The 19,324-nt window shown below is 32.1% G+C and overlaps 1 protein-coding gene and 1 long non-coding RNA gene across 3 annotated transcripts; one reads left to right on the top strand and one right to left on the bottom strand.

The window, feature by feature from the left end:
* The first annotated feature begins 9,456 nt into the window (after positions 1-9,456).
* LOC123196236 lies at positions 9,457-14,057 on the top strand. 2 transcript variants are annotated; one of them, XR_006497648.1, is made up of 5 exons: positions 9,457-9,780; positions 11,053-11,133; positions 11,228-11,278; positions 11,354-11,850; positions 13,324-14,057. It is a non-coding gene; the product is annotated as an uncharacterized LOC123196236 (long non-coding RNA). The 2 variants fall into 2 exon arrangements; XR_006497647.1 differs by having other exon boundaries at positions 11,228-11,850.
* Positions 14,058-16,310: 2,253 nt separating this feature from the next.
* On the bottom strand, positions 16,311-19,104 carry LOC123196202 (zinc finger BED domain-containing protein RICESLEEPER 3-like). Its single transcript, XM_044610119.1, has 4 exons — positions 18,781-19,104; positions 18,442-18,492; positions 18,261-18,323; positions 16,311-18,042 (listed from the first exon to the last, which is right to left on the bottom strand). The coding sequence occupies exons 1-4, from the start codon at positions 18,931-18,933 to the stop codon at positions 16,351-16,353; spliced, it is 1,959 nt and encodes a 652-aa protein (XP_044466054.1). The 5' UTR covers positions 18,934-19,104; the 3' UTR covers positions 16,311-16,350.
* Positions 19,105-19,324: the final 220 nt, after the last annotated feature.

Genomic DNA, 19,324 nt, shown 5'->3' with positions numbered 1-19,324 from the left:
ACGGCTTGATTTGGGCTTTAATATTCGTTATCCAAATATAATTTTATTTATTATAAAGAAAATAATCAAACAAAATTTCGATAGAATTATAGCCAAATGAATAGATGTTTAAAAGGAAAATAAATTAAACAAGCTACTTTGAGGAAGTGAAGGAAATTAAACTAATACCTTGCAGGTTATACAAATAACAAAACTATGAACACCTAATTTTGAATATCCAATTAGATATTAAAATGATGTATCATTATATGATCAAATAATTTTAAATTAAAGATAAAATAACATCCAATTAGATAATAATACATAGTTTAAATATCTGATTGAATACTCAAAACTAAGTGTATATATCATTGCTCTTTATTATATCAAACTCTTCACCTAAAATTTGCTTAGAATATCTCAAATAGTGACCAATTCGAGCTCAAAATCCTTTGTTTGAGCCTGAGGCTTGACAGAGTCCAAAAATTCATTGAGGGTACAGGTATATTTGTTAGGTTTTTAAACTTATAAGAGATTGTAAGGTGTTTGTGTAGCTTTTTGAAGTAACATAAACAAACTCAAAATAGGCACAAAACAAGCTAGAAACCTAAAAAATTACCAAAAAATTAAAAAAAAAAAAGCTAGACACCTAAGAAATTAATGAATCAGGCTTGAATAAAAAAAATATAAAACTCGAATGGGCAAGTTTAGTACCCTGGGTCCTAACTTTTTTTAAGAGTCATGACTTAAACAAAATCAGACCCAATTTGGTAGACCCAATTAGTAGGTCAAATTGAGATACTGTAGTTGATAGTAAATGTTGAGGCATGTGATGGTTTTCTCACATAATAATTGGTTTTCTTACCTTGTTTTAAGACATAGTACAAGGTAATATTATACTAATACCTAGGCATTGAATTAGAAATGTTACCAAACAATAATATTGCTCATAGCCTATTTTTTATAAAATAATAATAATAATATTATTATTATTATTGTTAATAAAAACAGAATATGGGAACATGTTTCTGTCTTGTGCTTCTAAGAATATGAAGTTGGGATTTATAAGTTTTTTTCTTGACTTAATAAATTTGATTTAGTTCAACTCTATGGTCGAAATAATTGCAGCATTAATATTAAAATAACTACAAGAGCAATCATTTAAAAACATCCAGGTCTTTTTCCAATTAATCGTTGGCTGCCCTAAAATAGGAAGCTAAAAAATAAAAAGAAAACTTATTTATATAATCAACTTGGTAATTTTGAGGGCTTTTCAGCCAGCTTTTTGTACAGTCCAAAGCGTTTTCCAACTCAACATCATCATGATGAAAAATGTTATAAAGTTCAGAACTCAAATAGCAAGAATCTGAAGTAAAACTGGGAGTAGAAATAGGCATCAGACGGTGATGTGAAGGGGGGTGATAAAGAAAATAAGAATAAGATTTCCGACGGCTACCATCAGATAGTTGTTGGGAAGGATAAGATTCTGTCAATGGAAACTATAGACAAAGAAGAAAAAGGTGTTGATGCTAAAAATGTCATGGGGAAATCCAGGGAGTGTTCGGTGCAGAAGCAAGGGAGCGACTCTCTGGAAAATGAACCTCCTGGTCCTTTGTCGCCTAAGATCAAAAAGGGAAAAATAAAAAATCCCTCTAAAGGATCAGTAACTATTTCCCTGCCCAAGTTTCCTGCAGAGGCGCAATCTCCTGCCGATGTTAGTGAAACTTGCAACAATGAAGATGCAAATCATAAAAACTTTGTTGAGGTTTCTCCTTCTCCGACCATTCTCCAATTCCGAAAGCTTGTTATGGTTGATCAAAAGGAGCCTATGGAAAACAAGAAAAGTAAGAAGAAGGAAAAGAAAGTGAAGGCTTTGGCTGTATCGGGTACCACATCTTCTCCTCATCTTAATCATGTTTAGTCTTGGATGTTGGAACATTAGGGGAATTAATTCTTCCCTAAAACAAAAAGATATTTCCAAATGGTTTTTGGATTTAAAGTTGGACATTTTTTGTCTCTTAGAGACTAAAGTTAATAGTGATAATATTGAAAAAATTAAAAAGAATTTTAGTGACAAATGGGATTTTTGTAATAATTTTTCCCACCATGGACTGGGGAGAATTTGGATTTGGTAGAATAAGGATAAAGTGACCCTTAATGCCATTAGAGTGTCATCTCAATCCATGTTGTGTGATATCAAGATTGATGGGTCTCCTCTTCACTTCTTTTGCACCATTGTCTATGCTTTTAATTCTCCTTCCGAAAGGAAAGCTCTTTGGAAGGAAATTATGGAAAATGTTAACTTCACTGAAGATGTGCCTTGGCTTGTTATTGGTGATTTTAATTCTATTTGCTTTGATTTGGAAAAATGCGGTGGGATTAATGGTAGAAACTCCTATGTTGATGATCTTAATAATATGTGCAATGAAGTTAACCTTGACGATCTTAGTTTTGTGAGTAATCTCTTCACTTGGTCAAATAAAAAGGAAGGGAATAGAAAGATTTGTTGCAAGCTTGATAGAGCCTTGGTGAATGAGGCTTGGTTGTGCGCTTTTCCAAATTCAGTGGCTTCTTTTGAGCCTGACTTTCTCTCAAATCGTTGCTCTTGTATTGTTTCAGGTGGGATTGTGGAGAGAAGAAGAAGGATTCCCTTCAAAATTCTCAACATGTGGGCAAAGCATGAAAACTTCATTCCTTTAGTGAAGAAAGTTTGGAATTCTTGCGTGTTGCGGTCTCCGATGTTTCATGTGGTCTCCCAAGTCAAAATCTTAAAGGTGGAGTTAAAGAAGTTTAATAAGAAAGAATTTTGGAATATTTCCGAAAAGATAAAAAAGGCTAGAGAGGAACTTTTGTGGCCCAAAGATCACTTGGGAATGACCCTTTCAATGGTGAGTTGATTTCTTTAGAGCATGTTTTGTTTGAAAAATACATCAAGTTGAACAAGGCAAAGGGATCCTTGGCTATGCAAAAATCAAGAATTTGTTGGCTTAAGGAAGGTGACACTGAGACAAGTTTTTTTTTTCAAATGTATTAATGGGAAAAGAAATATCAACAAAATTTCTAAGCTTTCTAGAATGGACAGTAGTAAGGTGAGTGACCAAGCTATCACTAAAGAGGAGCTTGTCAATTATTTTGAATCTGTTTTTAAAGATGAGGAGCGACATAGTGGTTTGGATGGCCTTAGTAAGGTTATTGGCAACAAAATTCCTATGGACTTGGCTAGGATGTTAGCGGATGAGGTCACCAAAGATGAAATTGAAAAAACTTTGTTTAGCCTTTCTAATAATAAGGCCTTGGGTCCTGATGGTTTTGGAGCTTTGTCCTCTAAGAAGGTTTAAAGTGTGGTTGGGGAGGAGGTGGTAGAGGCTATTGAAGATTTATTCTCTTCGAGGGAGCTCCTTAAAGAAATTAATTGCATTTCTATTGCCCTTGTCTTGAAATGTCTTAATCCCTCGACCTGTAATGATTTTTGGCTTATCTATTGTTGCAATACTATCTACAAGTGCACTACAAAAATCATGGCTAATAGAATCTAGAAAGTGTTGCCTCTCATTATAAGCCAAAATCAAGTGGCTTTTGTTGGAGGTAGGAAAACAAGGGATAATATTTTATAATGCCAAGATCTTTTCAACAATTACCATAAATCTATGGGGAAAGTAGAAAATTGCACTCTAAAGATTGATATTAAAAAAGCCTATTATTCGGTGAGATGGGATTTTCTCTTGGCTTCTTTTAAAGTTCTTGACTTTCCTAGTTCAATGATTCACTAGATTGTCAAACTCTTTACTTCGCCTTGGTTTTCCATTAATGTGAATGGGGAGTTTGTTGGTGTTTTTGGGCGCTCTAGGGGCCTTAAGCAAGGGGACTATATATCCCTTTATTTGTTTGTTATTGCTATGGAGGTGTTATTTGGTCTCTTGAATAAAGCTTCCTTAGACCCTTCCTTCAAATTCCATAATTTGAAATTATCTCACCTTTGCTTCGTGGATGACCTTATGCTCTTTTGCAAAGCGGCTAAGAAGTCGATTAATTGTCTCCTTAATGCCCTTGATTTATTTGGTAATTTGTCAGAATTACAAGCTAACAAGCTCAAGAGCAATTTTTATTGCTTCAATAGGAGGGATGGTAATATCAAGATTTATTTAAGGGACAAAGGCTTTGTTGAGGGAACCCTTCCTTTCAAGTACCTTGGAATTCCTCTTGGCTCTTTTAGAATCAATGGAAATGATTGTCAGCCTCTTATTAATAAAATTTGTAGGAGAATCAATTCATAGAGAAGTAAATTTCTCTCCTTCGCGGGTCGTCTCACTCTTATAAATTTCGTCTTGTTTAATATTCAAGTCTATTGGTCCTTTATGTTTTTCCTTCCCACAAAAGTTCATTTGGAAATGGAGAGTAAGCTTAGAGCCATTTTTTGGGCAAGAACGGACTCTTGCTCTTCTAGGGTCAAGGTGGCTTAAGAGGATATTTGTATTCCTAAAAAGGAAAAGGGCTTAGGAATGTTTTGTACCAAGGATTGGAACCAAGTGGTGATGACCAGACAAATATGGAATATTGTGAATAAGAATTACAAGTCCGTATAGGTGAAATAGGTCTATGCTAACTATTGTTGACTCAATGAGTTATTATACTCTTATTTTGATAATAACAAACTAATATGTCCCTAAGCATATTGACTAATAACTTTACTTGAATGTGAGTTTAGATTACAAAAATTTATATTATGCACTTGAAAGAGTATCAAAATAGAAATGAAAGACAAGACTTAAGTAAAAAATTCCTGAATATTTGAAGAAAAGTTCAAGTTTAGGTAGATTTGTTTGTAATCTTGAAGCATTTGCTTTGATTAAAATATTTATTTGTAAGTAAAAGCTCTCACAAAAATTTGTTTCATATCTTTTACATTTTGGGGTTAAAATGTTATTTTTCAAATTTAATGAGTTAAACAGATTTTTATCAAATTCCAATGCTTTATATGAAATTATGAAGTTTTGTGAACTAAAATATCATATTTTAATTTAGGTGTTGAATAAGTTTTTTCAAAAATAGATTAAACTGACATTTTTCATATCTTTCAAAATTTTGAGTTAAAATGTCGTTTTTTAAACTTATTGAGTTAGACTAATTTTTTATCAAATTTCAATAACTCATTTAAAATTATAAAGTTTTGTAAACTACATTTTCATATCTCAAAATTGGTTTTTGAAAGAGTTTTAAAAAATGAGTTAAATTGTCATTTTTCAAAGTTTAAGGGAAAATTATTATTTTTCAAAACTTCAGGGGCCAAAAGTAGTAAAATTTGATTGACTAAATTTGACCTGCCAAATTTTTTAATAGTGGCTATTGGATCATCCAGAAGCCATGTATTTTGGCTTTCAAAAATCAAATTAATCGAATTCCTTTCGATTAATCGACTTGTGCTATAAATTTTCTAACAGCTAGTGTCATGTCACATCTGGTCAATTGAATCTTGTGTTCTTTGAAAAATTAAAATGATTAGTTTTGTGCACAATGGTAACTTTCCTCATTTTCTCCTGTATAGCCCTAATCAAATCCATTTGAGAACGACTTTTGCCATCATGAACTTTCATATATTTGAGACTAAATCAATTCTGTGCTATTCACTTATAAATCCTCTTCTCTAATCAAAACCTTTGTTTATACACTTTTTGATTTCATTTGTATTGGATTATACTAAACTTAAATTTTCATATACACTCAGTGAGAGAGATTATATTCCGAATTCATACAAAAGTTTGCATTATAAAAAAGTGAGGTTCACTCTTGGAGAGATTAGATATTTCTAGCGAGAGAAAGTAAGTTTTAGTACTTGTAAGGGTTAATAACACCTTGGAAGCTATTTGTATTATGAAGAAAAACTTGATTGGGGTTTTATCAACCAAGAATTAGTGGTCGAGTTGCATCGAACCACTATGCATCACTTGTTTAATTTTCTCTTCTCTTAAACTTATAGTTTGTATTATGTTGTTTTGATTATATTGAATTTTTTGAAATGTATCTTGACATACTTACAATTTGCATTAAAAATACCCATCATTCATTAAGTTACATAAATTGGTTTAATTTTTTAATTTGTTAAAGATAGTTTTAAATTGTTTAATTCAACTCTTCTCTTAAGTCATTCGATCCTTCAACAATATCAAAGAGAAGTCTTTTTGGGATATCAAGCCTTCCCGAATTGGCTCTTGTACTTGGAGGGACCTTCTTAAATTGAGAAATTTGGTAAGAAAGCATACTTTTTATGTGGTGGGGAATGGCAAAGGTATCTCTTTTTGGTTCAATAATTAGTATCCTTCCGAGCCTCTCATTGAAAAGTATGGGTAAAGGGTCCTCAACAACTCTGGTATCAAAAAATATGAGAGCATGAGTAAAATTATTAGAAATGGTGATTAGTTTTGGCCTTGTGCTTCTTCTCAGGAGCTTAGAAAGATTTGAAATACGCTTTCAAATGCGCCTTTGGGGGGGGGGGGGGGGGGCCGGGGCGTGGTTCTAGTGGGGTTTTAACATTGCGGGCAAGTTTAGTATTAAAAAGGTGTGGAACATCTTGAGAATTTGTAAGCCTATCGTTAGTTGGGCTAATCTTCTTTGGTTCAATTGTTATACTCCCAAGCACTTGGTAATTCTTTGGTTAGCCATTAGGAATAGGCTTCAAACTAAAGATAAGTTGTTGAGGTTGGGCACTGTTGATAACCTCTTATGTTGCTTTTGTAAATCTAAAGCGGAATCGATTGATCATCTTTCTTTGGTTGCGCTATAACTTTAATAATTTGGAGTATCCTTATGTTAATTAGTATTGGGTGTATTGTTGAGTCTTGGTCTAACTTTATTGATAAAGCTAGGAGGAGTTGGATTTCACATAGTCTGCAGCATTATATGGGTAAGCTGAGTTTGGCTGCCACTGTCCATGCCATTTGGACTGAGAGGAACCGCCGGTGTGTCTCTAATGAAGAGAAAGAGCCTGCTGTTATTGTGAAAGCAATCTCCAACATAATCAGGGAGAGGGCTGCGAGTCTGTCCATGGTGAAGAATCTGGCAGGTGACGACCAAATTAAGTTCAAGTGGAGGTCGCCTAATTGCATTTTCAATCACTCCTAGTGTTATTGCCTCTGTTTGGAGAAGAGGCGCCCTGCTTACTCTTAACTGTGGTTTTTTTTTTTTTTTTGCAGGTTCTTCTAGTTCTTTCTGGTGCATTTTCTGGTCTTAGCAGACTTCCTCCATTACAAAATAAATAGCCTTTAGCTCCTGTAATTATAAGTGTCATTTTATGATTTTAGTGGTAAATTATTTGTATTTTTATTATAACTAAATAATTTAAAATTTTAAACAATGGATTTCTCAAAATTTTCATTAAAAAACTCATAAGTTTGCCATCATTAGTAAGACTTGCCCCGAATCAACTTAACTCAATTTTGAAAGTTTGTTTAATTTAATTTGATTTGACTCAAATTTGATATGAGTTCAAAGCAAAAGGGTCAACTAGTTCTTAAAATCAAATCGAATCTAAATTAAAGGGAGTTTAACTCAATTTAAAAAATAAGTCAAATTGTTTAGTTTAAATTTGAATTAAACACATTTGAGTGAATCAAATCAAATCGAGTAGACTTTGAAACCATATCAGCGTAATTCAAAATCTAAACCTATTTAAACCAAACTAATTCGAGCGAATTAAAAGGCTCAACTAGAATGAGCCTGATTAGCACATCTATTTTTTGAATTCCAATTTGATGTAGTTTGGTGCTGCTCCAGAGGATGATCTTTTATGTTAAAAGATAGGGGAAAAGACTATTTTTCATCCAAGTTTTAGCTCAATTTCAAAAGTATATGTACGACAGTTTAAAAACCTAAATGCCCACCATAAACTAACTTCCGCTAAAATTTTCAGTTATAAGTAAGGATAAAACAATCATTTTACTTTTCATATTAAAAAATATATAATTTATATCATTTTTGCTCCAAGATTTTGAAATGTGACATTTCAACCCAACCTCTTAACTTTGAAAAAGTGATATCTCACCTCTACAAACCCTTAAGTTTTCTTCTTTCAAACAATAGTGACGACAATGGTGATGATAACGACTACCATTCTCCTCCCTTCTCTCTCTGCCACCACCGACGACATCACAAAACTATCATTTTACTTTCCATATTAAAAAATATATAATTTATATCATTTTTCCTCTAAGATTTTGTAAAGTGACATTTCAACCCAACCTCTCAACTTTGAAAAAGTGACATTTCACCCTTAGGTTTTCTTCTCTCCGGCAACAGCGACGACAACAACTACCATTCTGCTCCAGTTTCTCTCTGCCACCACTAATGACATCCCAAGACTAACAAAGAAGCATCGTCTCGATAAATCAAAGATGAAGGAATTCGGCTTCTCTAGCACCGGTGTGACGAAGCAACATTAACTTTGTTTTTAGTCGATTCAACTTCAGACAAAGATGAATCACACAACAGAAACTTCGTCTAGAGTTGATTCGACAAAAACATGGTGGATCTAAGGGAGAAGGGAGGAAAACACGATGAAAACTTCTTCGTCTCCAATTCATTGCGCTTGTGTTTCTTTGTTTGTCATGAGAAGGTGTCGGTGGTTGTAGAGAGAGAAGGGAGGAGAATGGTGGTTGTTGTCATTGTCGTTGCGGTCATTGTCGCCGGAGAGAAGAAAACCGAAGGGGTCGTTTGGTTATGAGTTTTAAAAATTACTTTGGTAATCTATCTTTTATTCCCTTATTTGATTTGTCAGTAATAAAAGATTACAGTAATTTTCTATTACTTATGCTGACGTGACAGGCAATATAAGTGGTAATCTGATTACCACATTCACCTTAGATATTTAAATATTACCAAGGTAATCTTGCTTTTATTATAATTATATTAATATTTATTAATTTTTTGAGACAAAAATAACTTTATTTTTAATTAATATGACAAATAATATGAAAAATATTTAAAAATAATTATATTCAAGGGCATTTAAGTAAAATAATTTACTAGTAATTTTTTATTACCTTTAATTAAACATAATAATTATTTATATCTATCAAATTTTATCAAACATAGTAATCATTTATACCTAGTAATTTTTTAAGTAATTTATCTTCAAGGTAATCTTTCTATTTTGATAATAAAATATTACCCAAACTAAATGCCCCATAAGGGTTTGTAGGGGTGAAATGTCACTTTTTTAAAGTTGAGAGATTGGGTTGAAATATCACTTTTCAAAATCTTAGGAGAAAAATGATATAAATTATATATTTTTAATATAAAAGGTAAAATGAATGTTTTACCCATATTTATAACTAAAAATTTTAACGGAAGTTAGTCTATGGAAAGATGTTTGGGTTTTTGAACTGTTATGGTATGTTTTTGAAAATGGGGTAAAACTCGGGTGGGACGTCGTCCTTTTCCCTAAAAGATATAAAAGAACTTAATTACCATTACAAAATCAAAATATCTGTATCAATTTCCATTCCACGTCTGCAAACAATCTCCAATTAATTTTCCAATTTCCCTTCTCCACCTCCACTCCGTTCTCTCCCAACCCAGTGCATTATCCCTGAAATCTTACAAAATCAGCGATCGGCAACGACCGAGCGAGTGGCGACCGACTAAGAGGAACAAACGAGACTGTGCTATGATAATCAAGATGAGGAACGATCGACGGACGATGAGGAGACACGAAATCCGACTGACGGAGACCAGGCGACGAAATGAGAGGGCGACCGACCAACAGACGACGACGAGAACAATATCTGCCCGAGAATCGAACCGAAATTGGTAAATCCTCATTTTTATGCGTTTTTTTAGGTTTCAGCATTGATTGGTTTCGATGCCGGGGCTTTATCCTTTTCAAGGTTTCAACAGCTTTGTTCCATCAAAGTCAATCCTATTATTTGGATTGGTGGTTTTATCGTTCTCTTAGCTTTTTTTAAACCCTGGTAGCTAATATGGACTATGGCCAGGGTTTGCTCCTATTTTTTTTTTTAAATTATGATGTAAAGGAAGCCTTTGAATTCTTGATATGATATAGAAGCAAATTTTCAGGTATAATTACTGGTATTTTTATTGGTTAATCAATCCTTTCTTATATTTTAAGGATGTTGTATCATATGAATAATAGCTATTAAGAGGTATCACAGGCTTTGGCATGTCTTTTCATTTTTGTTTCCCCATTCTGTGTTTTTTTTTTTTTTTTGGGTACTCTAATTGAAAATTAATAAAATAATTAGTCTTTGCTGTTAGTGCCTTTACCTTCATGTTAGCCTTGTTGACTATTTAAATGGCGTACTGATGCATACTTTTTGAGTTTTCATCCAATATCTTAGTCTCTGTTATAAGTTTCTGACTCTTTTGGCAGGAAAAGGAATTAAGAGATGTTGTTGTTCTCATTTTTGCAAACAAGCAAGTCCATATTATCGCTTTTTTTTTTTCCTTTAACGATTCATAGACAGCTTGGCACCTAGTATTTGTTTTTTGAACATAAATGAGAATGATGACCAAGGTATTAGTGCCTTTGTTGTTGTTCTGAGAATAAAAGGTTAAAATATTATTATTATTGATAGGAGACTGTTCATTTATGGTTCATGTCTTGATGTTGCTTCTTCATATTATTTTTCTACAATATTTTCCTTTTTGTATTTCTTCCATTTTTGCAATTTATGAGTTTGGCATAGTATAATGCTCTGATGCTTTGATATTGGTGTTTGAAATTGTTTAACAAACAAAAGTATCATGTGAGAGACAAAAGTATCATGTGAGGTTGTGGTAAATACAAAGAGTTAGACCATTGCCGGTAAAAACTGCTACCCTAAGGTGCTGATCAGAAACCATTAATTTTTTTTTTTCTTTTGGTTAAGCATATATAAAACCCACTTCTTTGTTTAAATTTTATCCTGTTGTAATCATTAGAGCTCCAGCAGTCTAGCCCTTTCAATCAAGTTAAAAATTCTGTTTTTGGCATTTTATAGAAATCTCTCTGCAGTGAACTATTGAAAATTATTTGTAGTTATATTTGCATTATCCTTGATGATTATCTCTTACTATGATCAGTGATGAATGATAGCATTCAAAATGTGCCGCAGAGCCGAAAGATTCAAACATGGTCCTGTTAAGTGTACAAAATTGAATCAGGTGTGGGAATTAATTTAAATGTGAACATAAAAGACATGTGACTGTGGGGAATGTAATTTTGATAATCTTGATCTCATTAATCTATTAAATGCAGACTCTCATTTCCTCATGGAAGAAGGGCGGTACAATGTTCATATTTGATACAGTAATGTTTCAGTCATTTCTTCATTTGCTTTATGTAGTTATTTTTGCATTGTTTATCTCTCTTCACAATTTGTAGGTACTTGAAGATACAAGTCAAGCATGGAACACTAGATATACATGGATTCTTATGTTACTTGTAACAATATTTAATTTTTACTGTAGAGAGAGATTATCATAATAGGAAATTTAACTTGGGAATATTGATTGTGCTTTAAAATACTACAATGATGTTTACTATAGGTGATGTGTCTTTTCCATTGCATGTGTCCTATTTTTTTTTTTTTTTTTTTGGTCTCGGTCATGGTGATAGTAACAACCATTGTGATTTTGAGGAGAACATAAACTTTGCTGTCCATCCATCATTACAAGGGGGTTCTCACAAAAATCGCATTGCTGCTATTGCCATAGCCTTGAAACAAGTGGCAACTTCAAAGGACAAAGCATATATGCAGCAGGTGAATGAAAATGCCCTGGCCCTAGCATCTGCTTTATTGAGAAGAAAATGCAAATTGGTGACTCGGGGCACTGGCAACCATTTGTTGATGTGGGATCTGACTACTTGAGGCTTAAGAGGTATACTAGTTTGAACCTTTTCTCCTGTTCTTTATAATACTTCCTAAACTACTTACCCCCAAAAAAAAAAAAAAATCAAAAACTAATTTGCCTTTTGTAAGAGAATAGATGTTTGTATCTCAAAACTTTGTTACATCTCGGTTATGCATTGATCTATTTATACTGGTTTAGTAATTAGAGCATTGTGTTAGCTCCTCTTCGCTGATGATTAATTCTTAACTAACACTGCTTTCTATGATCTTTACTTGAAAATTTTGGACATGCTAATTAAGTGATTAATTTGTAAATATGCTATAATCTTTACTCAAGTACAGGACAATGCTAGCACCTTCCTCAAGGATTCCTTGCTAATGTCTAGTACTCTGATAATACACATGAGCTTTAATCATTTCTTTTTCTCATGTTTTGTTTTGTGTAATACAAAGTTTCAAGATTGTGTGAGGAAAATTTTTTTCAGAGTATTAGGGATTTCTTTTTGTTTGACTAGGCTCCCACATGGTTAATTTATTGCTTTTTAGAGTATAATTTGGGTTTATAATGCTTTCCAAAGATTTTTCAGAAGGATTTAGTCATATACTATTGAGGTTAAGGACTTGTGATATTTTATGAAAATATTTGGTGGTTTGGCAGGATTTTTTTCATGATTATTAATTTGGTAGGATACACATTATAGTTGATTCAATCTATTTTGGTTTTCTTTACTTTGTTTGATAATTAGTTTGTGAGAAAAAAATATATGTTTAAATGTGTGTGTGTGTGTGTGTATGCTATGCACATTTTAATCGTATCAACTCTCTTCACAATTTGTAGGTACTTGAAGATACAAATAAATCATAAAACACTTGATTGTATGTGATATATAGATTAGAGGGAGAGATTACTATAATCGGAAATTTATAGTTTTTTTTTCATTTTTTTAATAATTGTGGATCATATGAGACTTTTAGATAATTGTGATTAGAACATAATCAATGTTAATAATCATATTTTGAGAATCAAAATTTTTATTATTAATATTATTATAACTATGAGGATATTTATCATTAATATTATATTTAGTGATGGGTAAATATGGTCATAATAACGGGGATATTCATTGTTAATATTATATTTAATGACTGATAAATATTATTATAACAATAGAGATATTCATCGTTGATATTATATTTAGTGATGAAGATATTGTTATAACAACGGGGTATTTATCGTTGATATTATGTATAGGAACTGGTAAATATTATTATAATGATGGAGATATTTATTGTTGATATTACCATTTTTAACGATAAGATTTATACATTTTGTTATTTATATTAATGATGAGACTTTTCTTCCTGTCATTAATACTTTTAGCAGTGGAGGTTATAACGATGGTCAACGACATGATTTTTCCTGTCGTTAATGATCTTTAACCATGGGAAATGGAGTTTTAACTACTAGTTTTGCTCTTGTTAAAAACCATTTTTCTTATAGTGCTCTTGAATTGGCTGCTGTTACTGCTTTTGTTGCCCTCCTCCCTTGTCTTTGGAGCCTTTGTGTCTGGTAGTTCTCTTTTCCCAAGTTGCCTGGAGCCCTGCTCTCTCATTCCTCTGCTCTGGAAGTTCAGTCTGCTGCTTTCTGTCTTGCGTGCTATGCTTGCCTGTCACCTGGTGTGCCCTATGGTGGTTTCATGATCTGCACTCATGGCTGCTCTCCTTACTAGGAGGTCTTTGTTTTCCTCTTGCTGCCTGTTTTGGCGTTTTGGCTTCCAATTGGTCTATGGGATGCCTCCTGCTTTTGGGTGTTCTTTCTTCTTGGGATGTTGGGTTTCCTGTATTTCCCTGCTGTCTGTTTTGGTTTTGGGATGACTGTCTGTTGCTGATTTATTCGGCTTGATTTGGTCTTCTTTTTCCTTTCCTTGGGCTTGCTTTCTCTTGATCCTATCTTTGGCCTGCTTTTGATGGTTTTCAAGAGAGAATCAAGTTTGTCTTGTTGATCGTATTGTTCTCCTCTGTCTTTGCCACCCGTGGTTTCGGCGAGCTTTGATTGTACAAGTCTCTTTGTCCTTTTTCTTTGTCTATACATACTTAACCCAAAAAAAAAAAAAAGGAAGAAATAGGCATTGCCAAGTAGTGCCATTCTTGCCAGTGTTAGATACTAGCTTGTCAAATAAATGTTTCTCTCTGATAGATGATTCTATTTCACGTACATAATAATTGTTAGTTTGTTACGTTCTTCCCATCGAAGTAATTTCGTATACGTCACAAGCCTTGGCAAATATGCACTTTCAGTAGTATATTTGCTTCTGGACAAATTATCAGCACACACTCATATGCCATAGTGTTGTTTTATATCATCTCTCATCAGTCAAATTTATTAACATGAAATTAGGATCTATCATTTCAGGCTCACAAAATGCTTCTTCATACCCCAATGCACCCCCAAGCACCTCTAATTCATCAAAAATCCATTTATTTGGAAGGCCTTCATGAGAACTCACCGTTTTGCCCCATGTACTTAGCTTTGTTTGTCAAATACAAATATATTTCTTCTCCACTTTGCCATATTGATCAACTTAAAAGCAAACTCTCAGAGTGAATAAGTTGACCCCGGCTTAGTGGATGAAGAGGGGTGGAATTTCCCCTCCAAGCTTCAATTATTTATATACATTCTTTTGTACTTTCTAGCCTCCGATCTCACTTGTCTACACATTTTTTTCCTCCAATAAAAATTCATTTCATATAGTTGCCTTCTGAAATCTACTATTAGCTACTAATAAATGTTACGAGGGTTGGTGTACACGCAAGTAGATAATCAAATATATAGATAATATGTGATCATGTAATTAAATAACACAGCCTGCCAAAATATCAACTTCCACCACTCAGGTTGCCACATCCAAGAGCAGGGAAAAAACTGTTCTTTGCTCTTTTTGCTTCACTCTTAATTATCACAGCCATAATATAATATAAAATTATTCGCTAATTAAGAAGTCTTAGTATTAATTTCATTAAAACCGTGATATTAATTCCATCAAGATTATACTTAATTACTATTGTATCCATCTGCTGATTGTGTATTTTACAACTCAAATTCAATGGAATATAATCATGACAGATTAAAATTAGCACATTTAACATAGAAAATTATTATACGAAGTCTTCGTATTCAGGACTTCCTAAACTTTATATTTTTTTCTCTCCCTTTTTATATGAATTCTGATGTTGGTGGGCGATCAGTGGCCGTGATAATTGCTTGGTGGTTTTTGGTCATTGTCATGGGGTGGCATCTTTAATTTGGCGTTGAATCTTTATTCTTTTTAATTTTTTTATTTAAGTTTTTAATGTAAAGATAAAAAGCTTATTGATAAAATAATGTAAAGTTTTATTTAAGTGTCCCAGGTTCTTTTTATTCTTTTTACAAGGGGTATATTAGGTTTTACTTGAATATACTGTAGCCAAAATGAAATTGACTCATATATGTTATGATTTAATTAGATCAACCTAATTGGTTCAATCGATTTTATCCAGATCAATGGCCTTACTTGATCTAGATAAAACCAATTTTTGTTTCAATAGTTGGATCAGTCCTAAAAGTTGGGAAGATGGTGTAATTTTTATTTTATCTGTGTTCAAAAAAATTTTTTTTTGTGTGTGTTTTCCACCAAAATAAATTAGATTTTTTTTTCAATATTATTTAGATTTTATATTTAATAATTAAATAAAATTTTTGTTTTAAATATTATTTTTAATATTAATTCAAATAGTAAAGTAAAACTATGTTTGGGATTACAACATCTTTTTCTATATATTTATTTATATTTATTAATTCAAATAATAATGGAAAACTATAATATGTTTATATAATTTAAAACAATGAAAAGTAGAGGTTCTATGAAGAACATGATAAAATACAAGAAGAAATACACATTAATCTATAATAAAACTATATATACCTATTTTTGGTACACAATTTATGTACATAGATGAGGTGTTATCATATAATTGAATGTTTTTTTATCATATGATAACACATGTTTTAAAATCCTCTAATTACATGATGACATATCACTGTGTATATGAATTGTGTATAAAAAATCGGTACACATAGCATTGCTCATTAATCTATTTTTCTTCGTTTAACAATTGATCAAACATATCTTTATTTGTAATTCCTAACCAAAAAAAAATCCTTGTAATATTTATACTATTTAACAATAAAAGTCGTATTTAAGTAATTCAATTGTTGATTAGTCACGGGCTTTTCTTTGATAACAATTGAAACAATTCAATCATTCATTTCTGCAACTAATATAATCACTGGAATCAATTTTTGTGGTGATAACTTATATTTATAAAAGTAATTTTTGTAGTAATTTTAATTTATTTATAAAAGTAATCATTTATATATATTTATTTTTTATAAAATATTGATCCTTTTTTTAATTAATTTTAATTTCACGATTATTTGTTGAAAAGGAATGGCAAAAATAAAACATATATTTTTATTTCAACAAGTTCATTACATACAATCACGGTCATTCAACCAAACTTTTGTACATGCCAAAGTATCTTTATAGTCATCAGCCAAATCACTATTATAAATATCAGCAAAGCCATCCTCAAAACGAACACCATGAATACCACCAACAATAGGAATGGATAAGAAATCCCGAGCTATCATAGCTAGAGTTGGGTAAGTTAGAGAATTGCAGTGCCACCATTCCAATATATCAAAGTCTTCACGGGGAGAAACCTTGGAATCTGTCAAATAGCACTCGAATTCTGATTTTGATGAAGCAGCCTCATTTGCATATGCTATGACCATGGAAGAATTGTTGACATCCCTTGCATATTCATTGTAAATATTTGTAACATCATCCATGATTTTCTTCAAGTGTAAGTCTCCCTCATTATCATAAACTTCATTGTAGAATTTCTCTACAATATCTCGTTTAAATCTTGGATCCAGAATCACTGTGATTACAATTACCAACTTAGAGTTGTTGCAATATTCATCAAAAATTTCTCTGCAATATAATGCAGCAAGGCAAAAGTACTGACTGTCAGTATTTTTGAACTGTAGCATTTTTGAAAATAAGCGATAAACCATAGGGAAACACTCATTTGCCAACTTAGAATCATCTCCCAGTTTCTTAATATCATTTTCTATGTCTTCAAGCACTACCCAAAAACTGTGCAGTGAAGTAGCGTCATCCCAATCAAAATTGGAAGACGTGAAATCAGGATCTGTGCGCTTCAGTTCACAAAATACTTCTTTATATCCCATTGCCCAATCAAGCAATTTGAAATCGAAAAGAAAATAAACATCACCATATTTGGAAGTCACTTTTTTACCCATGGACTCAACTTGTTTTACCGCTAAGTCAAACTTATCTTTGTTTGATGATGTCATGCTGTAGCCTCTGAGTTTCCTCAGTTCCGACATAATATCACTTTCCCGCGCCACATTATCTACTTTCGATTCAAAATCAAATAATAAATGACGATGTCTCTCATAATTCCCGATGACAGGAAGTGAAACTCTTTCATTAAGCCAATTGGTAAGCTGAGGTACCATATCTTCTGATGGATCCTCCCTGTAATCATCCATAGACAAAATTCTTTTATCTATGTTCCAATCTTGAATCAAACACTTTAGAGAGTCTTCATTTAAGGTTTCTTCATAATTCCTCAAATGAATAATCCTCGTTTTCAATTTCCATTTATCATCAATAAACCAAATTATCACAACCTCAACACCAAAGTCTACCGACTCTTCAATTATTACATTAAAACGACCAGGAAGTTTATCTAAATATCTCTGCAATTTCTTTTGTTCTTCTGTATAAATCTCAAATATATCATCTTCTATGTTGTCCAATCGTTCAATGATTTTTTGCACAAAATTAGAGCCAAGCAATTCTTGATCAATCACACTCAACATTTTCATTTTATCTGTTACTCTATTTTGATTTTTTAAACAACTTCTTAGATGATTTCTGAGGTGTGTAGTTCCACTCTTACTTGACCCATTAAAATCTTTCATACAGTGTTGACATCGAGCCTTAATCTCTTTATCTTCATTTTCATACCTTATAAAGTCATTCCAAACATCTGACCTCAATTTTCGCTTTTTGTTCACCCCCATATTAATCCCTTGATTTGGAACAGGTTTAAAGTTGATATTTTGTTCTCTTAATTGAGTTATTTCCTGTTAACATACAAAAAAAAAATTTCATCTAATAAATAACAAAATGCAAATGACTAATATTATTTATTTTTCTATTTAACGTGACAACCCAACTAGCAAATAATTGAATATTTATTTTTCTTTAATTGAGGCAATATGTTTAATAATTAATTATATGAAAACAATTTCACTAAAATATTACTATTGTATAATTAAAAGAGAGAGAGAGAAATGGTTACTTGTTCATTGACATGGGGATTAGATTCAAATGCGTCTCCCTGCGGTGCTAAAGATTCAATCACCTTTGTGTTTTCAATTAAATTAAAAAAAAAATTGCAAGTGTTATTCCTTATAGGTTAATATAAAATCATATAACTATTCGTAATACAACATTAATGAAGAGTAGCATTATGGAAAAACCTGCCCACGTTGTAGATCTGCTCCTTCCGGTTGTAGTAAACATTTCAGTTCCTAATGGAAGGAAGAAACTATGTCACTTCAGATGATCAGACAAAGCAGGATCGAAAACATTAACATCAAAGTATGATTCCTCATAATTAAGTAAATTAACCACTTCATTATTTTCTTGAATTAAAACAAAAAAAAATTAGTTAATTTATTTGACATGATTTCAATTAAATATTTACTCTTTACTCTTGGAATATATAATTAAATAAAATAGAAAACCAAAACCACAAAACCAGTTTTGTATGATAAAAACTTTCAGTTCTTAATAATGAAGGACCGAAGAACGTTTACCTGTTCTTGTCGTTGAAGAGTTTGAAGGTATGTTATGGTTTCATCGAGAATTCCACCATTTTCAGGATTGAAGTTGTTCTTGTACCATTCAACTAAATCTAGCAAACACTTGATTCTCCCATCAGCATCAGATCCAGTTGATATTGGTTCCATCTCTTTCCTCGCAAATGAAGCTAATTAATTTCGATATGAATCAGTGAAAAACAGAGAGCTACCCTTGCGTGTATAGATAGAAATTAGAATCAGTGAGTGGTTGCCAACGAGTCAAAAGGTGTGGTGGTGGTTGGATTTTGAACTGCAAATTTTCTTTCCACAGACAAGTAAATTAAAATTAAATTAATACTTAAATTTATGTGAAAAGTAGAGTAATTAACTGAAGTTTTAATAAATTATAAACCATTTTTGCTTGCATCTATGCCTGGAATATTTCACGTCAGCATGACACGTTAATGGTTCTAGAGTATTGAAGAAAATTTGGTTTGAATTGTCAACGAAAGAATTGCCAGAGAGATAAATTGGACCGCCAGATATATTTTTTAGATTT

Source organism: Mangifera indica, chromosome 14, assembly GCF_011075055.1.
Source record: "Mangifera indica cultivar Alphonso chromosome 14, CATAS_Mindica_2.1, whole genome shotgun sequence".
Lineage (NCBI taxonomy): Eukaryota > Viridiplantae > Streptophyta > Magnoliopsida > Sapindales > Anacardiaceae > Mangifera > Mangifera indica.
The sequence above is the reverse complement of the archived record's forward strand: the minus strand, read 5'-3'. Positions and strand labels throughout refer to the sequence as shown.

Coding starts and splice junctions, on each gene's coding strand:
- LOC123196202 (XM_044610119.1), bottom strand. CDS start 18,933: ATGGAACCAATATCAACTGGATCTGATGCTGATGGGAGAATCAAGTGT. Junction 18,493..18,780: donor CTCTTCAACGACAAGAACAG/GTAAACGTTCTT, acceptor TCCTTCCATTAG/GAACTGAAATGTTTACTACA. Junction 18,043..18,260: donor ATCCCCATGTCAATGAACAA/GTAACCATTTCT, acceptor GTATGTTAACAG/GAAATAACTCAATTAAGAGA.